The 25,033-nt window shown below is 45.5% G+C and overlaps 1 protein-coding gene across 1 annotated transcript; it reads right to left on the bottom strand.

The window, feature by feature from the left end:
* LOC310744563 (complement component C6-like) lies at positions 1–25,029 on the bottom strand. Its single transcript, XM_083576055.1, has 18 exons — positions 24,893–25,029; positions 22,933–23,078; positions 20,811–20,967; positions 19,592–19,736; positions 18,477–18,618; positions 17,421–17,559; positions 16,799–16,999; positions 15,833–16,073; positions 15,015–15,140; positions 13,711–13,877; positions 13,076–13,301; positions 10,584–10,755; positions 9,790–9,901; positions 8,906–9,038; positions 8,167–8,358; positions 7,586–7,676; positions 5,669–5,910; positions 1–264 (listed from the first exon to the last, which is right to left on the bottom strand). Exons 2-18 carry the CDS (start codon positions 23,073–23,075, stop codon positions 83–85), a joined length of 2,811 nt encoding a protein of 936 aa, XP_083432181.1. The 5' UTR covers positions 23,076–23,078; positions 24,893–25,029; the 3' UTR covers positions 1–82.
* Positions 25,030–25,033: the final 4 nt, after the last annotated feature.

The raw sequence follows: 25,033 nt of genomic DNA on the forward strand, positions 1-25,033 counted from the left end.
TAACGTCCATTGATATTTATTCTGAATATACCATGCTACCGAAATATGTCTGTCCATAAGGAGATGAGTTTTGACATCTATTTTAAGGCACGCAGTTCCCAGGATGAAAGGATTCCATCCTCATCTTGGTGCACTTCATGGCCCCCAATGCACAGAGGGTGTATGTCCTCTTTGGACGCCCTCTTCTGGTCTGGATGCAGTAAAGGTGACCCCCATCCTTTGGGCACTGGTTTGGAAGCAAGCAGGTACACCGTGATTCCGTTTCTGTGAATGGGAAATGGCTTAGGGTCAGCTGAGCATGATTTCTGTTTGCTTGTTCAGAGCAGGGGTGGATCACTTTCCGGCCCCCAGATGCTGCTGAAATACAATGACATCATCCCCAACGAACATGGCTGATGACCGGGGATGATGGGAGTTGTAGTTCAGCATCATCTTTCAGGCCAAAGGTTCTCCACGACCTGATCAAAGGTTTATGCAGTGCATCATCCTGTTTTCTACAAGATGTTTATAGGAAACCCACAAACAGGAGAGTTAAAAAAAGCAACAGTCTTTTCTTGCTGTTGCTTAGTTATTGGTTTAACCTATATCTGCTTTCCCATCAAATGGTACTCAGAGTTGAGTTGGTACTCCTCACTTCCTTCTGTAGCATGTGTAGAAACCGCCTTCTTGACTGCTGAACCTACTACTGGTTTCGTCTGCTCCATCTGCCAGAGCCTGTCTTTGCATGCAGGGAGAAGTCCTAACTCACTGAGGGTTTGAGACCCATCGGCTATCCTCACCTGGTTTAGCTGGCCAGTCAAAACCATTCCCGGGGTGTGGCTGCTGTCGCATGCTGACAGCTTCTAGGAGCCACAGGAGAAAGCTGAGTGCAGGTTGGGGACCAAAGGTGGACAAATTACTCCAAGGAGCACAGTGTCCTCCATGAGACGTAAAGGTAAAGGGACCCCTGACAGTTAAGTCCAGTCGTGAATGACTCTGGGGTTGCGGTGCTCATCTCGCTTTACAGGCCAAGGGAGCCGGCATTTGTCTGCACCGCAGACAGTTTTTCCAGGTCTTGACTAAGCCGCTTCTGGCGCAACGAAACACCGACACCAGAGCAGCGCACGGAAACGCCGTTTACCTTTCCGCTTGAGTGGTACCTATTAATCTACTTGTTTTTGAACTGCTAGGTTGGCAGGAGCTGGGACCAAGCAACGGGAGCTCACCCTTTCGCGGGGATTTGAATTGCTGACCTTTTGATTGGCAAGCCCAAGGCTCAGTGGTACCCCACACACTACATAAAGTGTAAAAAATAGGGGATTACACCACGTCAAATATGATCTTCGAATTCATCATAACATAATAATGGAAATGCTGTCCGTAAGCTTCTTTTGCACGACAAGGCCTCCTTCCAAGCATATATCACATATTCATTTTGACACATTGAGGGCATTCAATTGCAATGCCAGCAGTGGTGGTTAATTTAGGAATACCAGCTAAAATACACACCACCTATTTCTGGAATAAATCAGTTGCACCTCCATTAGCAGAATATTTTTAATAGAACTTGGGATTTTGCCTTTGGGGCCATTCAGACACAATGCCCTCACCGCAATCTGACATGACAAGAGTAAGCCAGCACAAGCTTCAGGGTCCTACACTCCCTCCCTCTTCTCGCTGCACATGGTGCAAAAATAACAGCAATACTAATAACAAAGTCTGAGCATAGCTTGTGACAAACCGTAGTTTGCTTTTGCATCCAAACCTGTTATACTCTGACAACAATCCTCCATCTGACTCAGAGGCAGACTCAGAAGGAGCTGAGGCAATCGCTTTACCCTCCTCCCAGATAATCCAACGTCAGATTATCAGGTTTTAACAGACCCTTCCAGGCCAGAGTACAGCCCTCCAATTCTATGATGATGATGATGATGATGATGATGATGATGATGATGATGATGATGATTTATATACCACCCTATACCCGGGGGTCTCTTAGCACCTCCTTAGCACCTCCATGCCATAGAAGTCAGAATAGGGCAACTGCTCTTTAAATGAAAATATGGTTCCTCGGAAGGGGCAGGGTAAATAGGAAGTTGAGGCCAGCCAGCCTTCATAAGAACTCACTAAGGTGTTGGGGCAATAACTCGGAGTGAATACTTCCCTGTGAGCTCTCCAGGGTGCTGACAAGCTGCCTTTTTGCCCTGGTTGGAACATGGTAGCTCCCTCCTGACTTGCCTTGCTATGGCCTTGCTTTTGGAGGTGTGACCTCTGTCGTATCAGTGAGTGCCTAATGTTCACCTGGCCTCCGCTAGGACCCTAAACTGGGAGAAGGAGAGAGAAAAATCCAGCAGAAATGGTTTGTTTGGCTACAAACCAGGACTGCAAACTATGAGTACAGGCAAAATAGCAAACTCCCATCTGCTATATAACATGGCTGTATCAGACATTAGTCTTACTCAGAGTAGACTCAACTAAGTTGTTAATTAATTTCAGTGGGTCTACTCTGAGCAGGGCCAGCCCACAACATTTTGGAACCTCAGGCAGACCCCAGAATGGCTCCTCCTCCCATCCAGGGAAGAAGGGTAGAAGGAAGAAGATCTACATCAAGAACAGGGGGGTTGGGAAGAAAGATTGACATTGGGATTGGCTGCCCCGCTGAATCTTGCCACCTGAAGTAGTTGCCTCACCTTGCCTTATGGGTAGGCCGGCCCTGACTCTATGGCTCAGTTGGTTACAGCCCCATAACTAGAGCTTTCTAATATGTGTCTACGTTTGGAGGAGGCAGCACTGTGTCTGCTCACTCTCCTAATGCGAAATCATTAGCACTAGCTGCTTTAAATCAGGTGTCACCTCCCTTGTCAATATTTTGAACCACTGCTTGTAAATAATATATAATGTTTTGTTTTTCTAATCTCTTCTGATGCAACTGGAAGTTGCTTCCATCAATGAAGCAGTCTAATGACAGTACTGAGACCAACCTCTTCTACATAGGGCTGCCTTGCCCTGTAGCAGTCAGATTGTAGCTGCAGAGGGAATATTATTTCTCTGCTTCCAATCACTATATGTTATTTTCATAAAGAAAAATAGTTCTCATCCAAATTGGAAGGATGAGCGAGTGCGGTTTTGCTTCAGGTGTGAAAGCGTCTAGAGTGGGTTCTGCTTCTGCTTCTGGCTAAAAGGAAGATGATCGTCTTGGGGGAGGGGGGAGAAGGGAGAATTTAACCAGACAAACCATCTTTTTCCTGGCAGAAAACTTATTCATGTGCTCTCAGCCAAGGCAATTTACGAGAAAACCCACAATTGTTATCACCCTGTTGCACAGTGAACAACAAGTTGCATAACAAACATTGACACAAGGCTTCGTTTTTGCAGAGATCTACTAACCAAAAAGGCATTTTCTTGCAGCCACTTTCCCCCTGAAATCCATAAATAAACATGGATCTCACACATGTCCCCCCCCCCATTTAAGAATATGATTTTGAAATGTCTTGGAAATGAAACAGCATGACCCTCTCCACATTTTTTTCCTACTCAGTAATAAGCCCTCTAGATTTCAGTGCCACTGACCTCTCAGGAAGTATGTGGAGGAGTGCAGAGGCATTAGCAAAATTATTTCAATAGTTGTAGGTTGATCACTCACTAACAAACGGACAAATCAAAAGGCAGGTGACTTTTGGACCAAGCTTGACAAGGTGGGAGCACTTTTAGATGCCCAAGTGACAGCAGTGGCTAGAGGAGGTTTATCTCTTACCACCTCCAGATTAGATTAATGTGTTTTGCAAGGGGATCCATTGAAGACAGTAATATACCTTTATTGTCAATGTACAACCTGTGTACAGTGAAATTAACTGAGCCTCCCCCCCCCAACACAAACACTCAGTCTCATTGCACTCTGTGTGCTTGTCGCACAACACACCAACTGCGAAAGTCAGTTGCACTATATTATTTTCCATTCAGCAGCCTAACAGCCCACGGATAGAAACTGTTTTTTAGCCTGTTGGTACAACTGATTATTCTTCTATATCTCCTGCCTTAGGGTAAAAGATTAAAGAGGTGCTGGACGGGGTGTGATAATTTTTCTTGCTCTCCTAAGGCAATGATCCCTTGCAATGTCATCTAGCGGGCTCAGGGGACAGCCCATGATACCATGTGCTGTGTTCACCACCCTCTGTAAAGACTTTCTGTCTGTGGCTGTCAAGCCAACATACCACACTGTGATACAATATGAGAGGACACTTTCTATTGTGGTCCGGTAGAAGGGTGGTGCTGTGGTCTAAACCACTGAGCCTAGGGATTGCCGATCGGAAGGTCGCAGTTCGAATCCCCACGACGGGGTGAGCTCCCTTTGCTCTGTCCCAGCTCCTGCTAACCTAGCAGTTCAAAAGCACGCCCAAGGGCAAGTAGATAAATGGGTACCGCTCCGGTGGGAAGGTAAACGGCATGTCCGTGCATTGCTCTGGTTCGCCAGAAGCGGCTTAGTCATGCTGGCCACATGACCCGGAAGCTGTGCACCGGCTCCCTCAGCCAATAAAGCGAGATGAGCGCCACAACCCCAGAGTCGGTCACGACTGGACCTAATGGTCAGGGGTCCCTTTACCTTTTTAGAAGGAGGTCATCAATTGTTGTTTAACATTGTTCTTTCGCAAGACCCTGATAAAATGGAATCTCTGTTGGGCCTTCCTAACCACCTGAGTTATATTGTTTTTCCAAGTGAGGTTTTCATTAAGGTAAACTTCCAGGAATTTAAAGGAAGAGAGTCATGGGGGACTCATAGCCCCATATGGGGATTAATATATCCCATATCAAATGGCAGAGAGGCAAGGAGTGGGCCTGCAGCAATTAGTCCCACCCTGACATCACATTCTCCTTCCTGGATTCTCAAGTTTACTGCACAAACGTCTGCAGGGAGTAGGCTTCACATGTGTGGTTGCCTAACCAGAGGCAACCTCAGATTCTACAACTCTAATTGTTCAGGGTTCCAAACTCACGGTTTGCAATCCTGGATTGTGGCAAACCACAGTTTGTAGGAACTGGATGCAAAGGCAAACTTTAAGTTGCAAGCTAATTTGACCAAACAGCAACAGGAAAATTAGTGTTATTGTGATAATCAATTAATACAATTAATTGTTACTATATGCGTGCATATGTCACACACACACACACACACACACACACACACACTGTGATTGCTTGGATTTATATTCTGACCAGTCTTGGATTCACGTATAAGTTAAACAAGCTATAGCTCAGGGCATCACTCTCCTGGGGACACCCCGAAAAATTAAAGAAAAAACAACTGGATGTATGTTTTCAAAATACAAGATAAAAAACAAATAAAATAAAACCTACATACAGCAACAGTGTTTTGTGTTGTGTAGGCTCCTATTTGTTATGTGCAAATGGCTTTAGATACCTATTAGGTCCATAAATTGCCATACAGCATATATTCAACACAAAAAGCAGCGACAATTTGTTGTTGACAAAGGACAGCTGGACATATAAAGGGCCTCATTACCTTCAGTAGCTTAAGGCCTCATCAAACCTAAATCCAACATGCATCTATAGTGTTTCATAATTTATGTATTAGCTGAAATTGTATATTTTCTCTAAACACTTAACTGTCTCTTTTCAACAAGCCTTTCATTTTACATTTAAAAAGTTCATCCTTCCAGGTCAAGAAACTTACCTGAACATGTTTCCCAGTCATAACACACATCATAGCCACAAGGTTCTTTCTTTGTGCTGTTTGCTGAAAAGCTTGCCCTCTCGATGGCCCAGTTCAAAGGCGTGTCATGGCGGCAGGGTCCAGAATGGAGGAAATGGAACTGTCCAGAGCCATTGCACCTTTCAACCAGATACTGGCAGCTCAGTTTTGTAAGGGCTTGTTCAGATGCCCCATCCAGCACACAGATCTCTTCAGAGTAGAGACTGTCAAGACAAAAGGGTGAGGACTGGGAGACAATATGGTCCCACCATTTGTTGCTTGCTTTTCTGAAGTGGCCTTTTAACAGACTAATGCATCCCCAGAACACCTGATCTTCCTTTGCTGCTTTAAAAAAAAATTACATTGAAAAGAGCAGTACACAGGCTTTTCACAGCTATTCCAGAGTTCAAGAGATGCCAAGGACTCTGCTGCTTCGTATCTGCGCTTGTGTTGGGCTCCAATTTATGCCCTTAATCTGTCATTAGGACAAAACTAAGTAATCATTACTCTTGACAGGTGCATTCATCTTACACATCTCACAATTACACAATAATTATTGTATTTCAATATTTTGTTGGAAGCAGCCCAGAGTGGCTGGGGAAACCCAGCCAGATGGGCAGGGTATTAAAAAAAATATTATTATTATTATTATTATTATTATTATTATTATTATTATTATTATATTACACTGGATAGAAATGCATCTCCCTTCACAACCATCAAGTTCTCCATAAAGTCCTTATTTAAGCATGAGATTGCAGGTATTAGGAATTTCAGACTCCTCCAGAAAGTTGATGTGCAATTTCCCCCTCATAGATCGCTGAGCTCCAGGCTCACCGCCCCCCTCCTGTTCCACTTGTTCTGATCTTATCTTTAACATCAGCTTACGGCCACCATAAAGAGGAGTCAGGTCTTTGGAGGGAATCATTAAAATATTTATTTATTTTATTTGTATACTGCCCTTCATCCATGGATCTCAGGGCGGTTCACAGCATTTGAAATGCAGTGCATGTATCTGTATATATATGTGCTGGTGGCTTACTCTGGGCAGACCCTTTTGAACAATGGCATCAACACTTTAACAGAGGTCACCAGTGTGGTGATCATGTGCCCACAAGTGCCCACCGTGGCCTTCTCTGATGCCCACAGGGTTCCCTCTCCATATTGAAATTAGATCTGAAAGAATTAGTCTATTGTAGTCAAGAGAGCAGGTAGCAGTGTGTGTGCTTGGTTGCAGTTTTGCAGCCCATGAAAGTTTCACAGGTTTGCAATGTGCCCACAGGCCCCAAAAGGTAAAATGTTGACAACCACTTCTGTAGAACAACAGCATCAACACATTTACCCTGTTTCTTTTGGCATTTTGACATCAGGTTGTTGTTTCAGAGAGCTTTGAGACCTCCCAGAATCTGAGATGGTTTTTCCTCCTGGCTGTTTGTCTTTGTGAAACATCTTCTGCCAAATTGCTTTGTCGCTTTTCTTCTTCTTGCTATTGGTTTTACCTGATTGCTGCTCTCTAATTTGATTAGGTCTAGTTGATTAATTTTTTTAAATACTATTAAGCTTTGGTTATGGCGTGTGTGTTTGTTTATTTAGGGCTATGCAGAATTTGCTGGACCCAAAAGGTAGGATATGAATGTATTAACAAATAAATATGGGTGCACAAAGGTTGGAGGAAAGACAAGCTGCAGGACACCCCTATTCTTATCACCAAATAAACTTTGACACAGATCATAATCTGTGAGGCAGAATGCACAACATCAGATGTGTATTATGTGGTCCACCAGGAACGCAACACCCCTCCCGTTTTTGCTGTCCTACAACTACAGGAAGATTGCTGAGCAACCGTCAGGCCACAAGACCAGGTTTATGGTCAGAATTAACTTCATCAGGCTTACTTACTCACAGTCCTCCTCAGCAGATATACAAACGCACTGAGACTCCACCTCTTTTTGTCCAAGTGGACAATTCCCTCTTGAATTCATCTGCCCATCTGAAGAAAAAGAATTAAGCAAGCATCACATATTGGCAGTTCACAGCTACAGGCTTCATGATAGACTGCCAAGTAGGTGAGCAAAGTTTCATTATCCTAGCTAGTCTGGAAGAAGAACAGAAGTTAGGGATGTCAACAAAGATCACCATATACAAGCCCCTCCCACCACAGCTATTTTTATATGATGTTTTTCATCTCCATTTAGAACAGGCCTGGACAACCCACAGCCCACCAACCTATTGAAGGTTTGACAGCCCATCAGGTCCCAGCTGGCTAGCAAGCCAGACTGAATAAGCCCTGAGTGGGACACCATATCCTGGCTGGTAGACAGTGTTTGATTTATCATCTCACAATTTGTGCATGTTTGATAGAGAGCCAGTGGTTGTCCCCTGCTAAGCCTTCAGCACAGGGTGAGGAAAATACAGGAAATGGTGAATACATAAGAAGCCTAATGTCATGAGTGCAGAAACTGGCATTCGTAGGGACTTACCTTCCTTGCAAGTAAGTGATGTCAGAACAGGAGGTGTCCATGATAGATCAGCCCCACAGGTGTACTTCTTTTGGCCAGTAACAACACGACCACCTGGGCAACTCAGGTGGATGATGTCCCCAATCCGGTACTGGAATTTAAATGGGGTGATTCTGATATCATCGGAGATGGGTGGTCTGGAACAAGTCGACACTGGAGTTTAAGAGATAAATTTGGACGTCTGAATGAATAAGTTGATCATTGGATGAAGGGTGGTGGGAGGTAGGAAACATCCCACTTCCTGAAAATGTTATGGGAGAACTGGGATAAATGTTGCACCCAATGCTCTTAAGTGTGTGGGGGGGGGGAATACACTTCTGCCTACACAATGGGACTTCACATTCCTCTGTGCCCGAAAATCTGCTCTGCAGTGGGGGGGGGGCAGCCTCTGGATCAGATTTTGGATGTTCATGAGAAGCTGCAGGTGGTGGAGAGGAGGAATGTGAAAACCCATTGTCTGAGTCCGCTTCCACAATGTTGGATTCTGCCCATAGATGATAAGGAGCTTCACTTCTATTCTTTACACCAGAGACAGGGAATCTGTGGTCCTCTAGATACTGGTGGCCTGTAATTCCCATCACATCTGCCCATTGGCCATGCTGTCTGGGGCAGATGGGAGTTGTGGAGTCCCAAGGAATATCTGGAAAGCCACGGGTTCCCCATCCCCACTTTCCATCAAAGCTATTCTGCTGCTTCTTACATTGGCACTCGACCGTGTGTTGATTCCATGTTTTGTCCGGCAGGCACCTGAGGAACTGGTACCCAACAAGGTTATAGCCACTCAGGCAGACAACTTCTGCTTCTTCTCCAATGGAATAGTGTGGTTTCTCATTCTGCAATCAGGGTAAGAACAAGTCATGAAGTGGGTGATTCACTGGCTAAATGACAAAAAATAGATGACCCTGAGGTCTAGCGTTGGGGGAGAGAGGTAATAACACTTAATTAAGTATAACATGCAGCTCCTTCCTAAGCAGCAATGAGAAGATTAGGAGCAAAGCTGGGTTGTCGCACACACCTCCTGGGGAAGGACAACACACCCCCACAGGCAGCAGTGATGGCCACAAACCTGAATGGTTTCAAAAGCATATTGGCCAAATTCATGGAGGTTAAGGCTATCAGTGATTGCTATGCTCTGCTTCCATGATTGGAGACAGCAAGTCTTCTGAATACCGGTTGCTGTAAACCACAGGTTGGGTGGGGAAAGAGTGCTTTTGTGCTTGGGTCCTGTTAGTGGGTTTCCAACAGGTATCTGGGGGGGCCAAGGTAGGAACAAGATGCTGAACTAGGTGGGCCGATGGCCTGATCCAGCATGTTCTTACATTCTTACTCCAGGTCTTTTAAAATTGTGCCATGTTGCTACTGAATGGTCTCTCCATCTTTGGTTTTGGTGAATGTCTAACTAGTTCTGGCACATTTTAGTCTGTACATGCTCACAAAACCATTTCAGAAAGGCGATTCTCATGAACACAAAATGGCATTCCAGGATTAGTGCCCTGAGCCAAAGCCTTCTGCCAGATGGTTTGAGACACCCACACCCACCCCCCAAAACCCCTTTTCTGTTGCAGTTTGTGAAATGTTCCTCACCCTGATGAATCCATTTTCTGGAGGTACTGGAGTCACGCATCCCAAGTCTTGTTCAGGTTGATACATATCCACTTCTCTTACGGCTTCATCATCATTTATGCAAGGAGCCCCTCTGAAAATGCATGAGTTAGGAGCTTATTAAACAAACAAGAGTAATAGAGAAGACATTACAGCCTTAGAGTGCAGTAAAGCTGTCACCCCCCCTCCACATCAGCATGGCTTCATTAGTGTCAGATTTGTTTCTGTTTGTGTACACAGCAGGTGGTGTTAACTGAGTGGGGGTGTCCATGGAGAAGATCCTAGGTCCAGCTCCCCGCATCTCTAGGTACAGCTGGGAAAGACCCTTGTCTGAAACCTTGGAGAGCCACCTCTAGTCAGTGCCTTCCCCAACCCGATATTTTGGACTACAACTCCCATGATCCATTACCATACTGGAGCTGATAAGCATTGCAGCCCCAAAATCTGGAGGGCTAGATAGATCAGTGGCTTGACTTGGTATAAGACAACTTCCTGCATTCCTATGCACCACCCACCTCCTCCAGATTCGGGGAGGGCTCCAAAATGCTAGTGCCAGCACTATTTGGGTTGCACCCACATGGTGACCTTGAAAGGGGACTTCATTGTTTTTAATCCAGTGCACATTCACTCCCTCTGGTGCACTCACTTATCTTTATCACTCAGCACTGCAGGATCAGGGGATGGGGCAAACTTTAGGGTACAGTATGACGTGTAGCTTGAGTTTGAGCAAAGGACTCTGTCCACTGGTGGCACTGCATGGATGATGTGATTCTTACTTGTCTTCAAACAGTGAAATATAGCAGTCTTCCTCTCCTTCTCCATCACCTTCACAAGGTTTTCCTCCACTTGTGGGCGGGGGGTTGTTGCACAACCGAGTCCTCCTCCTCTTGAAAGATGCATCACATGAACTCCAGGCCGACCAGCAGCTCCAGAAGCCATCTACTGCAACTAGCATTCAATACAACAAGGTGCAGATGTGAGCTCATCTAAAGACCACTGGTATCAACAGAAAGCTTGTTACCAAACCCAGTGGCTGCATCCATATTTAATAAACCCAGTTTCTTGCTTTATGATTTAGTGTGAACAGGCAGAAGTGTACTCTCGCATTGCCCGATCACCCCAGCTTCACTTCTCCCCTGGTGTGAGCAGAATAAGCAAACCCTAACAGGCCACTAACACTAGCCAACTTCAAGAGATGACTTGCTGGTTGTGACTTCTTAGGGAGGAACAAATCCTGATCTCTGGTTCAGATGCAATGGGACACCAAGGCCTCTTGGATGGTTTGCCCTGCTCATGCCAGGGGAGGAGGAAAGCCTTAGAAACTGGACAAATTGCAGAAGCACAGCGCTCATTCCCAGTAAGCCATGATAAGCAGAAAGTCTGGCTTATTGTTCTGGAAAGCCAGTGTGGAGACCAGGTTCAAATCCCCCAAGGTCGCTGCCTCTCAACCTAACCTACCCCACAGGGTTGTTGTGGAGATTAAATGAGGAGAGGGATGAAGCATGTACCATCCCCTTGAGATCCTTGGAGGAAAGGTTGCGGATCGGTGGAGTAAATGCTTTGCACGCAAATTATCCCCACTTCAGTCCCAGGCATCTTCAAGCAGGAGAGACCTCTTTTATGAAACTCTGGAGTACTGTTAGTAGACATTGTAGACATTGCTGAGTTAGGTCTGGCTTAGCATAAGGCAGATTCCTATGTCTCAATGCAGCAACTGAGTTCTCTCTCTCTCTCTCTCTCTCTCTCTCTCTCTCTCTCTCTCAGCACACCTTTTGTAATAATGTTGTCTCACCCCTTTCTAAAACCATCAAAAACAGTTCCACAGCCCATTCCATGATTCATTCATTCAACCAATCTGTATATTAGTCATCCGACAACAAGTGTTCTCAAGGCGACACTGCACACGAAAACAGATTTTTTAAAAGATCACGGTTCCATTAGAACAATGATTGATAAAGCAACTCTAAAAACAAAGTGAGCACTTCAAAGCTGAGATCTATAGAGTGACAGACAACATGTTTGCCTTGAGCCAAGTGTAATCAGGAGCAGAAAACCTAACAAAATAATAATTCTCAGCCTTTCCATTGTCGCTCTTCTTTTCTACTCCATGGCCCCATTAGCAGGTCAGATATAACCGACTATGCAGGCACACCAAGGACTCAGCTATAAAGCTGCAAATAAAACATTTTAATAGTGTTGTAAAGTGCATTGTACAAATGTGACACTAGATGGCGATGGTGAGCTGTGGCAAATTCAATATATTTATCAATTTTTTTTTTAAAGCATTTTTTCATTTTTTATATGTGTCTAGATTCCACTCAAGAAGCTCCTTGGGCAGCAATATTTTTTATGGCTATCTACAAAGTCATGCTTTGGGGGGGGGGGTTCCAGGATCCCTTCCAACACTGGGTTTTAGATGGCAACCTCTTTCATTGTGTACAGCTGTTGTCCCTGTGGTGATCACACAGGGTCCCCGGACATTTCACCGTCTATTGATCCATGTGCCACCACTTTATTTCTCACTGCCACCACCCAGGCCCTACCTGGTACAATACTGAGTCCAGTCAGGGTTAAATTGGAACATAAACGTCTGTTTATTTATTGCAGTTTAACAAGCGTGTGATTTCATAAACAATATCGGTCAATTACAATCATGGGGTGCCTATCCAGACCTACAACTCCCGCTACCTGCTGTCACTCACTAAACCACCTCTCAGATATTTACTTGTCTTCCTAGCCCCTAACTATTCCTAACTCAGCTTATTTCGCTACACTAACTCAACCTACCCACAAACTCTATCCCAATTCACTCCCACTCCAACCAACCACCCAACTCCCAACGAACTCCCCTTGGCCCGTCCCAGAGCTGGTTTTATAGTCCCTCTGACTCCACCCCCTGGGTTCTGATTGGGTAACCTGTTTAACTATTTCACCTCCAGTACTCTCATATGTTAACATCACAGTCCCCTTGCCCCCAAGATAGCACTTTTCACAGGACTCCAGGAAACGCCCCAGAGGCTGTGTCCTACAGCTACATGGGGCAGCAAAAAATGTTGCTGGCCAACCATTCTGATATGTTCACTCTTACTTTCACCAGCTTGTGTCTCAACCATTTAGCACTAGCACCAACATTCCAGGTGAGACTGCTGCAGTGCGTTGTACCTGGAGCTGCCTTTGAAGACCCCATGATTACTTCACTCAGTACAAAATGTAGCAGATGGGTAGCCAAGGCTCAAATGGTACAAGGCACCATATGCATGCTGAATACCTGACTGGTAGTCTGGGGCTCGTATCTCACAGTTATCACCGTAAGTTCCAGCTTTGCAGATACACAGGCATTCGGTCCCAGATAAAACAGGGTGACCATTGTTGGGGCATGGGGCACATCGGCATGGATCATATTTCTCCATATATTCTGAAAAAGCCTTCCTGAGATTCCTGCGTTTGGTCACAGCACATGGGAAGTTCTTCACCAAATCCAAAATGGGGGTCACCTAAGAAGGAATTACGCAGAGTTTCTCAAATGTGGTCATGGTGAAATCCCCTAGGCCTTGTTTGGCCCTTCTCTATACAACCAAGAAAAAACAAATGTTTCTCTTGTGTTTTCTGCTTTTTCTGTACAAGGGCAGTTGAATTATAGGATCATGTCACTGGAAGAGGTGTCTAGTCCTATTGCCTGTTCAGAGGAAGACCAGCCAGGTGCCCCAGCATAGATTAAATGAAATAGGAGGAATCAGGACTTGCACAGACAAGGAACAATTTTACATAAATCAGCACATATGCAAATGGAAAAAATAATAATCCTCACTTCTTCTTTTTCATCTAGGAGAAGTGAGCATCTTACCATCACAGTAAGACCTGTTTTCCTTGTATCTACTCTTTATTTTGCTTTCTATCTCTTACCTCAAAGTCAACCACCACTGGGTTTTCCTTGGTTGATTCCATCCAGTCGGTAAAGATAGTTTGTCCCGGGAAAGACCCTTTTTTCTCCCAGCCTAGCGCTGCAGCATACTGTGCCCTTCCACCCTTGACCAAGGAAATAGACCGTTCAGATGACTTCAGCATGGAACCTAAGATGGATATGAAATCAGCAAATGCAACACACACAGAGAGAGAGGCACAGAGTAAGGTGATGAGCGATGGTCATGAACTGGAAGTTCCAGCTGCCAACTGGGGGTGCCAGCTGGAGGTGCCTTACTTCCTATACCCTTCTTGGTCTGGGCTTTGAACCAGTCAGTTAGAGGAGGATCCATAATGGAAGAGTGGCCTCTCAGCTACAGTACTGACTTGAGTGATGTCAGCTGACCCCACAGCCAGAAAGTGATCAGCTGACTCTGCAAACCATTGGAGGGGGACCAATACCTATTTCACCCTCCCTCCCTCCCTTTCTGTCTCGTCTGAGCAACTTGTTCCAATGGCTAGTGACTGTCCTAGCTCCCAGTGGACGCAGAACTCGAACTTGGATTACTTTTTCATCCAAAAACTTTGATGTGAATTGCTAGCGTTTTGAATTTTATTGTATTACTTTCTTCCTTAGTGGGTCATGCAAACCACTATTCTGAATAATGCTTTTCATAGGGTAAAGGGGCACTGGGGGCGATATTATAGAACCAAGTGTGGGAGGCAGCCTGCAAAAGTTTAGATACTGGTCAGACTTGGCCAGTGGTAACCATTGTGGTGTCTTTCGGACTACACTTCCCAACAATTGTGACCATTTGGTCATGCTGCCCAAGGTTGAATTTCAACAGCTCCTAGAGGGCACCACATTGACTACCCTTGGACTAGTGTCTTGGGAATCTTGAATGCAGTATATGGGGAGCCCTAGATGCGGGTGGCGCTGTGGGTTAAACCACAGAGCCTAGGACTTGCTGATCAGAAGGTCGGCGGGTCGAATCCCGTGAGCTCCCGTTGCTTGGTCCCTGGGGTGAGCTCCCGTTGCTCGGTCCCTGCTCCTGCCAACCTAGCAGTTCAAAAGCACGTCAAAGTGCAAGTAGATAAATAGGTAGCGCTCCGGCGGGAAGGTAAACGGCATTTCTGTGTGCTGCTCTGGTTTGCCAGAAGTGGCTTAGTCATGCTGGCCACATGACCTGGAAGCTGTACGCCGGCTCCCTCGGCCAGTAAAGCAAGATGAGCGCCGCAACCCCAGAGTCGGTCACTACTGGACCTAATGGTCAGGGGTCCCTTTACCTTTAGGGTAGGATAGCTACCTTCATAGCTCTCGGTCATTTTATTTCTGATGCAATCGTAATGAATATCTGTTTTCTTAATGAAGAAAAAATAGGTTCTTGTCGTTTCTGTTCGCACACAGCGTTCCATTTGTTGCTGGGTTAAGCCTAGACACCATTCAACAGCAAAAATAGCAAATGACATTTCACAAAGGAGAACTGAGCACCCACGATATCAAGCACAATGGCATCTGATCCTTGAAAGTGGTGGTTGTCAGGCTGCGGCCAGCAGCTCACACTCAAACCACAAGGCACGTTTGAAATATTCTACCACTCTGAGAATGTCACGTTTTTCTTTCTTTCCCTTTTTCAAGAGTATCTCATGGCTGTGCAGGAAATTTAGCTTTCCCGTTGTTCTAATTTAGCTTCCCTGTTAAAGCTAAGAGGGTTTGGAAGAAACAGCTCTATCCCATTTCTTGCCCCCCAAAAAGCATTTCCTTTATATCCATTTTTCTCTCCCCCTCCCACATGGGAGTGTGGTTAGAGGGAAAACAGTATTTTACGCTTTTCCAATAAACCATGAAAATCACCCCATCCCATTTCACCCCGTGTTTGAGGCTGGGGCAAACAGCCTCACCACTTCCTACAAAATGTTATTTGGATTTCACTAGTCTGCAAGCAGAGTTGCTATCTCACTTCCAGCTTAAAGCAGTCTTAAAGTCTGATTCTTTAATGTCTTGATTCCAAGCAAACTGCACAAACCCAGGGTAGAGAAATGTTCCCAGACTCATGTTTCCCCACTCCATTCCTTGTTCCTTGAAAAAGTACCAATTATTGTCTCACGATGTAGATAGGCATACCTGAATTTTTTGTCTGCTCTTCACTGTACTGGTAAAGAAGGTCATATTTGCCTCCCATAGAGCCAGATTTATAGTAATGAGTCCCAAAGTCATCAAATATCCGGCTGTAAAGTGCATAGTTGTATTCCAGAGGCAGGCTGTTGAGGGCTTGTAAAAACACTCCAGAGAGGTGCAAGCCCGACTGCTTCACTGTGAAATTCGACACAGCAATCACCTTATGGACCCTAATGAAGTTGGAATTCTTGGAAATGGAAAAAGATTGATCATGATGAGAATTATTATGTCGTCTCTCCCCCACCCCTCTGCCCTGGCCTTAAAAACAACAACCCTATTTATCCTCTCTGGCCTATACAATGAACAACTTGGTCGAGGGTGGGAAACTGGTGGCCCTCTAGATGTTTGCTGGACCCCAACAGCAATGCTGTCTGGGGATGATGAGAATTGTAGTCCAAAACCTCTGTAGGGCACCAGGTTGGCAAAGGCTGTCTAGCACGGAGCTTCCATTTATCTGTGAAATCGTCATACACCATATATGCTCACCGGACTGCTTTGATCTGCAGAACTGGAACTGTTATAGGTGCCACATAATAGTCATTCCACACTTGCAAGAAATCAGCCTTTACATGTGGCAGTCCCTCCCTGCCACATCAAGCAGGCAACTTTACACTTTTAGGTGCCACCTAAAAGCATTTTTGTTTAGGCAAACCTATGCAGATATGTAAAATATTTGCATGTGTTTAAATCTGTGTTTATCTTATCACTGATTTCAATTATTATTTGACCGTTTTAAATACCTGTTTTTAACTGTCTTTACCAATAATTTTATTGTTTTACTCTTTTCATAAACCACGCTGAGAGTTGTTTTTTTTAAAACAATTGAGCAGTGTATACCTTTTATTTAAAAAGCAAACAGACAGACAATGAATAAACAGGAAACAGCCTACACAAAGGGCTACACATTCTCACCATTTTGTGGGATGATTTGATGGCTTCGTGGAAGGAACTCGATGCCGTAGTTTCTGTGTTTGACGTTGACCCCCATAAATACGGGATTCCCCAATTATCTTTCCCGTGTCCCCTGAAATACTGCATATTGCTAGAAGAACATACCAAGGGTGTTAAATCTGTATAGTAATTTGTTTTCAGGTCATCTTCTCGATGCTTCACCTGTCAAGAGAGATCCACAGATTCATGTTTGGGTTGGAGAAGAACAATGGAAATAAAAGCCTCTGGCGTACAGCCAAGTGAAAGAAATGTGTTGCTTTGCCAAATTGCTTTAAATATAAACTATGTGATAAGTTACTTTAAAAAAAGCCATTGTTTACAAAAGAAAAGAAAATGAACATGGATTTCAAAGAAAAAAAATATTATGAATTGGTGCTGTTCAGAATTTTATACCGTTCATACAGAATTTGACTTCACCCCTGGAGGCGTACTGTCTCACAAGACAGACAGATGCCAACAACAAGAAGTCTACAGAATTTTGGACAATTTTATATACAAGTGCTGGTATAGCACAGAGGCGAAGAGATTGAAGGCTCGCTGGCCACCTTAGTTGCTAGTCCTACAGAAGGCCTTGCCAAGCCACCTGAAAGTTGACAGACTCAAGGTTTGCAGGGACACGAAATGTGCTCCTTTTGTCTTCACTCTTCAGAAGGACGCAGCTCCCGCCATAGAAAGAAAAATCCAGGACTTCTCCTCGGCTCTCTCCTGCCAGAATATGGTATCTAGAATGAAAGATAGATTAAGCAAAGTTGTAATTGAGCAAATAAAGATTAGATTACCTTTAAATGATAGAAAGCCTTTGTTGCTGTCTTGCACCTAATTTGCACCAAATCACCAAATTTGTTACACGTCACCCAAAAAAGTCCCACAAAAACAAACACCTCAGCACTCCAGGGTGGTCTCACCTTCATGGATGCTCTGGTGGGGCCCTTGCTTAAAGTTTGATTACCCTATTTCATAATTTTTTAATGTAAATATACAGCATATCCCACAAGTGTCCCAGAAAAACAGAGACATTCCGTTTTTTATCGCAAGAGAATGGCAGCCATTTTGGTTGCTGGGATCTTGCGCAATTTTGCGCTGTCTTTTCAGGGCCGCAATCTTGCGTGGCAAGCCAAAACAGACATTTTGGGGCACTGTGCCTGAGAAAGTACTTTGTGGGGGGCAGTGCAAAATCGTGCAAGATCACGGCATCCAAAATGCTCTCACAATAAACAATGGGAAGACGACATCTGGGAAGAAGACACCACAGATTTTTCTTCAAAGTGTTCGAGTCTCCCACTGGTCGTGTGCCATGATTTAGTACAAACACCCCTCCCCCCGTGGCATCACATTCACCTAAATTGCCCCTATGAAGCCCAAGTGAAAGCAATATACAGTGGTACCTCTGGTTGTGAACGGGATCCGTTCCGGAGGCCCGTTCACAACATGAAAAGAGCGCAACCCGCAGCGGCGCATCTGCAGACATGCGGGTTGCGATTTGCGGCTTCAGCGCATGCGTGTGACATCATTTTGCGCGTCTGCACATGCGCGAGTGGCGAAACCCGGAAGTAACCCTTTCCGGTACTTCCGGGTCGCCACGGGACGTAACCTGAAAGAACGTAACATGAAGCGGACGTAACACGAGGTATGACTGTACCCCAGGCCCATGAGCTGCACACTGGGTATGGTCTTGACTGATGGGCGGCAGGTGTTCTTTATCCTCCCACAGTGCCTTTCATCTGAATTGTCTCCGCAGTCATTGTCTCCATTGCATCTCAGTTGTCTGGCAACACAGCGACCTGTTTCGGAGAAAGAACAGCAGGCATGACGACTTTCAGGTACGAGTAAGCCCCCCTCATGGCACGACTCAAGTTGTGCTAGCTAGGACTAATTGAACAGCCCAGCAGTGTATTTAATGACTACTTCAACAGATCATAACCATATGTGGGAGAGAGGTTGTTTTTAGTTCTTATTTTCATTATGTATTTTGTGCTTTTAAATATTGTATTTTTATGTTGTGAACCACCCTGAGATCCACAAATGAAGGGCGATATACAGATTTAATAAATAATAAAATACTAACAATAAGAAGAAACGTGCTGGTTTAAGAACCTGCAAAAGAACACTCGAAATTAACTGGCCCTGAAGTAAAACAGCATCATAGCATCCCTGTTCCAACCATCCATATATATATCTACACACACACACACACACACACACAGGTTTATTTTTTAATTGAAAAAGGGTTCCTTTTGTTTGTTTTATTTGTTTTGAGGGCGCTAAATATGCTTAGAAAGTTTGTACGAGTTTAAACTTGTTTTAGTCTTTCCTGTTGTAGTTTTAGCTTTCTGTATGTTTTAAATTGTGGTTGCAAATCTTTTAGTGATAATTGTTTTAACTTTTTTTGTAAATTGCTCTGAGGTATTTTCTACAATCCAGTAGTATATAAATTTTATGAAATAAATAAAACAAATAATACTTTTTGGGGTAGTGGTGGTGGTTCTGAGCACCATCAGTTTTTCTTCTGTGAATTGGTTATTTTGTGGTGCGCACAACAGTTTATTATTTCCAGATGTGTCCTCTCACCCAGAAAAGTTGGTGACCTCAGGCCTTGAGGTTCAGAATCCATGAGATAGAAATAGAGATGATAGATAGATGATAGATAGATAGATAGATAGATAGATAGATAGATAGATGATAGATAGATAGACAGACAGACAGACAGACAGACAAACAAACAAACACAGAGAGATGTATAAATGCAGAAAATACCATTTTCACACTGGAACTTGTTCCCACAACTGACTTCCTCTATCCTGCATAACTTTGTGGGGAAGCATCTCCGGAAATCTGTCATCTGCTCAGTACAGGGTTGACCTCCAAACTGAGACGGCTGTACCAGAGACCTGACACGAAACTGAAACAGATGGAAATACAAGGGTGGGATCTCCCCACCTATGTCCATTTGACTCACAAGCAACCGCATATACGTGCAGGTCTGACTCGTGCCAGAGCGCTGGAAAAACGGGACACCTCGGGATCCAATCAGAAACCAGGATTAGCTTCTGTAATTCTGGGATGTCTCACTTCAATCAGGATTGTTGAGTGGTATGGTATAAGATCCTCCGGGCTTGGCTCAGCGGGTTGGATCTCGACTGAGCCGGGAAGGGGAAGTCACAACTGTGTTGCCAATGCCGGCTCAAGACATTTTGCTGCCGGAGCTGAAGGGCAAGATGGGGGTCTTTCCTGAGGCAGAAACAGAAGCCAGTGGAGTGACATTTGAACCCTACTTTAGTACTGGTGTCTTCCACTGTACTTGAGGGCAGCAGGCTGGCACATAACTGTCAACCGTCCCTTATTTGGCGGGAAACTCCCTTATCCCAGCGCCGTGTCCCGCTGCTGTCCCTTATTGATGATGTCTCTTAAATTTCCCGGGTTTCAAAGCTCCTCTCCCTCCCTCCCTCCCTCCCTCCCTCCCTGCCGGCCAGGGAGGAGGGAGGCTCCAACTGGGTTGCTTGGCTGCATTGCTCACCCAATAAGGAGTCTAAGAACGACGGGGGTGGGTGGAGCTTGCACGCCTTGTGCTGATCAAATCGGCCACGTTGCCTGGGGACTCGCCTTTGCTCAGCGCTTCCCAGCAGAGAGGTGGCAGTGGTTTCCCTTGCTGCATCCCCTTTGCTGGGTTGCTGTGCTGTGAGAACTACTGCTTGAGGCTTTGTTTGGCTGATGGCCGGGCTTTCTGCTTTTGGCTCGGATGGGCTCAGAAGTTGAACATACCTGTGCCCAGAAAATCCCTTATTTTCGAGGCTGCTGGTCCCTTATTTTCAAATCTGTAAGTTGACAGCTATGGGCTCGCATAGGGGTTATAGGGCAGGCCACATGGTACTCACAGCTCTGGCCACTCCCTGCACTTCAGTGTCTGCCGCCTAAGGCGCAAAGGCAGATTACAGAGTTCCGTTTTCTCACGTGTCCCTGCAATCAAATTGCTTACTTGCTTTTTAACGCATGGGTCACACTCTGACCAGGAGCCCCAGTCACTGATCTGGCAGTTGATGGGGCAGACTTGCTGGTTGCAGGCCCACGTCTCTCTCCAAGTGCACAATCTGTCGCAAGAATTCTTATAATAGTAGGCATCGTAGCTGCTTTCCCTGCAAGATGAAGGTGCTGCAAATTAGTGCTGCTTCTTATGTTGGGGAAATGGTGAAGCGGGGTAGGGGAGGATTTACATACAGGCCCAACCCTCTCATATTCATTCCAGGCATGGACAGGGCCCTCCCTTGCTGGCAACAAGTACCGTATTTTTTGTTCCATAAGGCGCACTGGACCATAAGGTGCACCTAGTTTTTAGAGGGGGAAATCAAGAAAAAAAAATATTATTTCCCCCCCCCCCCAGCCCCAAAGAGCTAAAGAGGAAGCCAAGACAGCCAGCGGGATCCATCCTGCTGGCTGTCTTGGCTTCTGCCATAGCCGCGCGCAACCTCTCCGGCCGGGAGAGGCTGCGCGCGGCTATGGCAATTCCCCCATCTCCCGCAAAAGCCCACAGGAGCCATTCACCCTTTAAGGAGCGCGTGGCTCCTGCAGGCTTTTCTAAGAGGAGGGAGAAGGGACTGACTGGCCGCGTCAATCCCTTCTCCCTCCTGGGGAAAAGCCCGCAAGAGCCGTGTGGAGCTTGTGTTCGGCTCTTGGGGGCTTTTCCTGACTGCCTCCCCCCTGCATTCGCTCCATAAGACGCACACAAATTTCCCCTTACTTTTTAGGAGGGGAAAAGTGTGTCTTATGGAGTGAAATATACGATATCTTGACCACCTCCTCCAGTCACATGGGGAGCATGAGAAAGGGCCCTATACAATTCTCCACTTATGTGTATAGGACTCCACTTACAATTCTCCACTTACGTGTATAGGCATGAGGCAGGAATCCTGGGCCTGTCAGGATGCCCTTCCCATGGGAGAGTTCTATATATGTCATAGAATCATAGAATTGCAGAGCTGCAAGGAACTCTGAGGGTCATCTCGTCCAACCCCCAGCAATGCAGGAAACTCAACACACGGTCTCCCATCCAATCTGAAATCGCACCGGACCCTGCTTAGCTTTGCAAATGTGCTAGAAATTTTATTGCTGCACCACGGTTCTTTACTGCATGGCACCCATCCCTGGTGCTGCCCCCTCCACTGCCCCCTGGAAAGCTCTGTTGGGGAGGGGTGGTCCCAGAGGATTCCTTGTCCAGGACCCTCTTGAATGTGGCCCTTGCCAAAGCATTGATTACTGATGGAAGAAACTAATGTGGGAAGCTTTTGCTTCCTTCCCTAACCCTCTCCTTTCTGGTTTGTCACACAAAGCAAATAATAATTATGAAAGGATGACTATATAAATTCAAATTATTACTATTAAGAACTTCATGACAGTAAGAGCTGTTCAATAGTGGTACAGGCTACCTTGGAAGGTGGTGGACTCCCCTTCATTGGAGGTTTTTAAACAGAGGTTGGATGGCCATCTGTCAGGGATTCTTTAGTTGCGATTCCTGCACTGCAGGGGGGTTGGACTAGATATGGTAAAGGTAAAGGGACGTGGGTGGCACTGTGGCCTAAACCACTGAGCCTCTTGGGCTTGCCAATCAGAAGGTCGGCGGTTCGAATCCCCATGACGGGGTGAGCTCCCGTTGCTCTGTCCCAGCTCCTGCCAACCTAGCAGCTCGAAAGCACACCAGTGCAAGTAGATAAATAGGTACCGCTGCAGCGGGAAGGTAAACAGTGTTTCCATGTGCTCTGGTTTCTGTCATGGTGTTCCGTTGTACCATAAGTGGTTTAGTCATGCCGGCCACATGACCCAGAAAGCTGTCTGTGGACAAATGCCGGCTCCCTTGGCCTGAAAGTGAGATGAGCGCCGCAACCCTATAGCTGCCTTTGACTGGACTTAACCATCCAGGGGTCCTTTACCTTTACCTTTTTATATAAGATATGGATTCCTTCCAACTCTACAATTCTATGATGATGATTATTTCTATAGCATATTTCTGGAAATTACGTATGAGTTTGTTATTAATGAAGGTGAGATCTTTTCCCCCTCTGATGTTCTAAAGGTGGGGAGGAGATCTTGTGATTGCTAATACCAACCTTGATCTGGTTTGCGTCCCATGATTACAAGTCTGTGAACAGCTGGACCAGGAGCTCCATGGGTAATGGTCACAGTAGCACCCAAAACTTTTCCTAATTACAAGGCTCAGTAGGATAAGGAATACCAAGCTGGTTCTCTCCATCGCCTGAAAGCGTCCAGTTACAAAGAATATGCAAATAAGTAGTAGTAGTAGTAGTAGTAGTAGTAGTAGTAGTAGTAGTAATGTAAGAATAATTTAATTCACTGTTTTACTTGTAGGAATAGTCAATAAATACACTATCCTGTTTCCAAGAACCAATAGTATGTCCTGGATAATCTTTTACACACCAGTAAGGACACGGGTGGAGCTGTGGTCTAAACCACAGAGCCTAGGGCTTGCCGATCAGAAGGTTGGCAGTTCGAATCCCTACAACGGGGTGAGCTCCCATTGCTCAGTTCCAGCTCCTGCCAACCTAGCAGTTCGAAAGCACGGCAAAGTGCAAGTAGATAAATAGGTATCGCTCCAGCGGGAAAGTAAACGGCGTTTTCCGTGCGCTGCTCTGGTTCGCCACAAGCGGCTTAGTCACGCTGGCCACATGACCCGAAAGCTGTACACCGGCTCCCTCGGCCAATAAAGTGAGATGAGTGCCACAACCCCAGAAAAGTTCGCGACTGGACCTAACGGTCAGGGGTCCCTTTACCTTTAAGGGTCTTCATTGGGCTGTGTTGTTGTAAACCCTGAGCTTGCTGACACCTCCACCATTTTTCTTGATGTCTCCATTTCTGTATGTACTCACTAGTTGCATTTGCAATTAGGGAGAGTGTGGTGTATGGGGTGTTAGGGGAAGGGTAGTACCTCTGTTGGGTTCATATTGTTCTCCTTCTGGGGTAGTTTGTCCACCTTTGGTCCCCAAACTGCCCCCAGCTCTCCCCTGTGGCTCCTAGAATCTGTCAACATGTTACAGTGGCCACATCCCAGGAATGACTTTGATTGACCAGCTAAACCAAGTGAGGGTCGCCAATGAGCCTCTAAACCTCAGTGAGTTAGGGACTTCCCCTGCATGCAAAGACAGGCTCTAGCGGATTGAGTGGATGAGACCAATAGTGGGTCCAATGGTCAAGAAGGCAGTTTCTGCACATACTGTTGAGGGAAGTGAGGGGCAAATGGAGCTCAACAACCAGGAAGGTAACCCATCTAGGAAAACGCTGATCCTAAACCTCCGCTGCCTTGTGGGATATTTTCAGAAGGAAAGCCTAAGAAGTAAACCCTACACAAATCCAGAGTGGATTTCCTAAAATGGTTGGATGGTACCTTGTATCCCTCCTTCCAGCAACTCCTGCAGCCAAGCAGGTGCCAAAAGCATTGCTCTGCTTTCCTTTGGACCACATCACTGAGGCTGAGAGGGAGGTCTTGTCGTCTGGGCAGCCCAGGACCTCTCTACACACCGTCCATGCTTGTGTCCTGGAGAGGTCACTTTGGTCTGCTAACACAGCAGTGTGACTTCACCCCTAGAGAGGCACTCACATTGTTGCTCAAAACAGACAGACGCCAACCAAAACCTTAACTAAATGGAATCTCTGTGTCCAGAAGGAACAGACAGAAGGCCATTTTCAAGCCATTTTAATTCACAATATACATTTAAAGCATATTCATTCAACGTATGTTTAAAGCACATGACTTCCCCCAAAGAATCCTGGGAAGTGTAGTTTGTCAAGGGTGCTGGGAACTCTGTGAGGACGAAACTACAACTCCCGCGATTCTTTGGGGGAAGTCAAGAGCATTGAATGTGCTTTAAATGTACACTGTGGAGCAGTTCTAGAGGCATTTGGATGTCCTTTGTTTATAAAAGAGGTTGCTGATCTCAATAATCTTCATGTGACCCAACATGGCAATTCGTAGATTTGCATATTTCCCTGAATTAATGCACATAAAGCCCAATATACCAATGAATCAAGCATCTGTCAAAGAAAGAGACTTACCCCGCTGGGCCAAAAACCATGTATAGGAAGCCACAATATGCCAAAGAGAAAGAGCAGATTTGCAGATTCAGTCCCCCGGTCTACTCACAATTAGTATTGAATTATTTTCTTTTCTTTTAGCTGGCCATCGAAACTAGAAAC

Source organism: Podarcis filfolensis, assembly GCF_964270895.1.
Source record: "Podarcis filfolensis genome assembly, chromosome: 11".
Taxonomy (NCBI): domain Eukaryota; kingdom Metazoa; phylum Chordata; class Lepidosauria; order Squamata; family Lacertidae; genus Podarcis; species Podarcis filfolensis.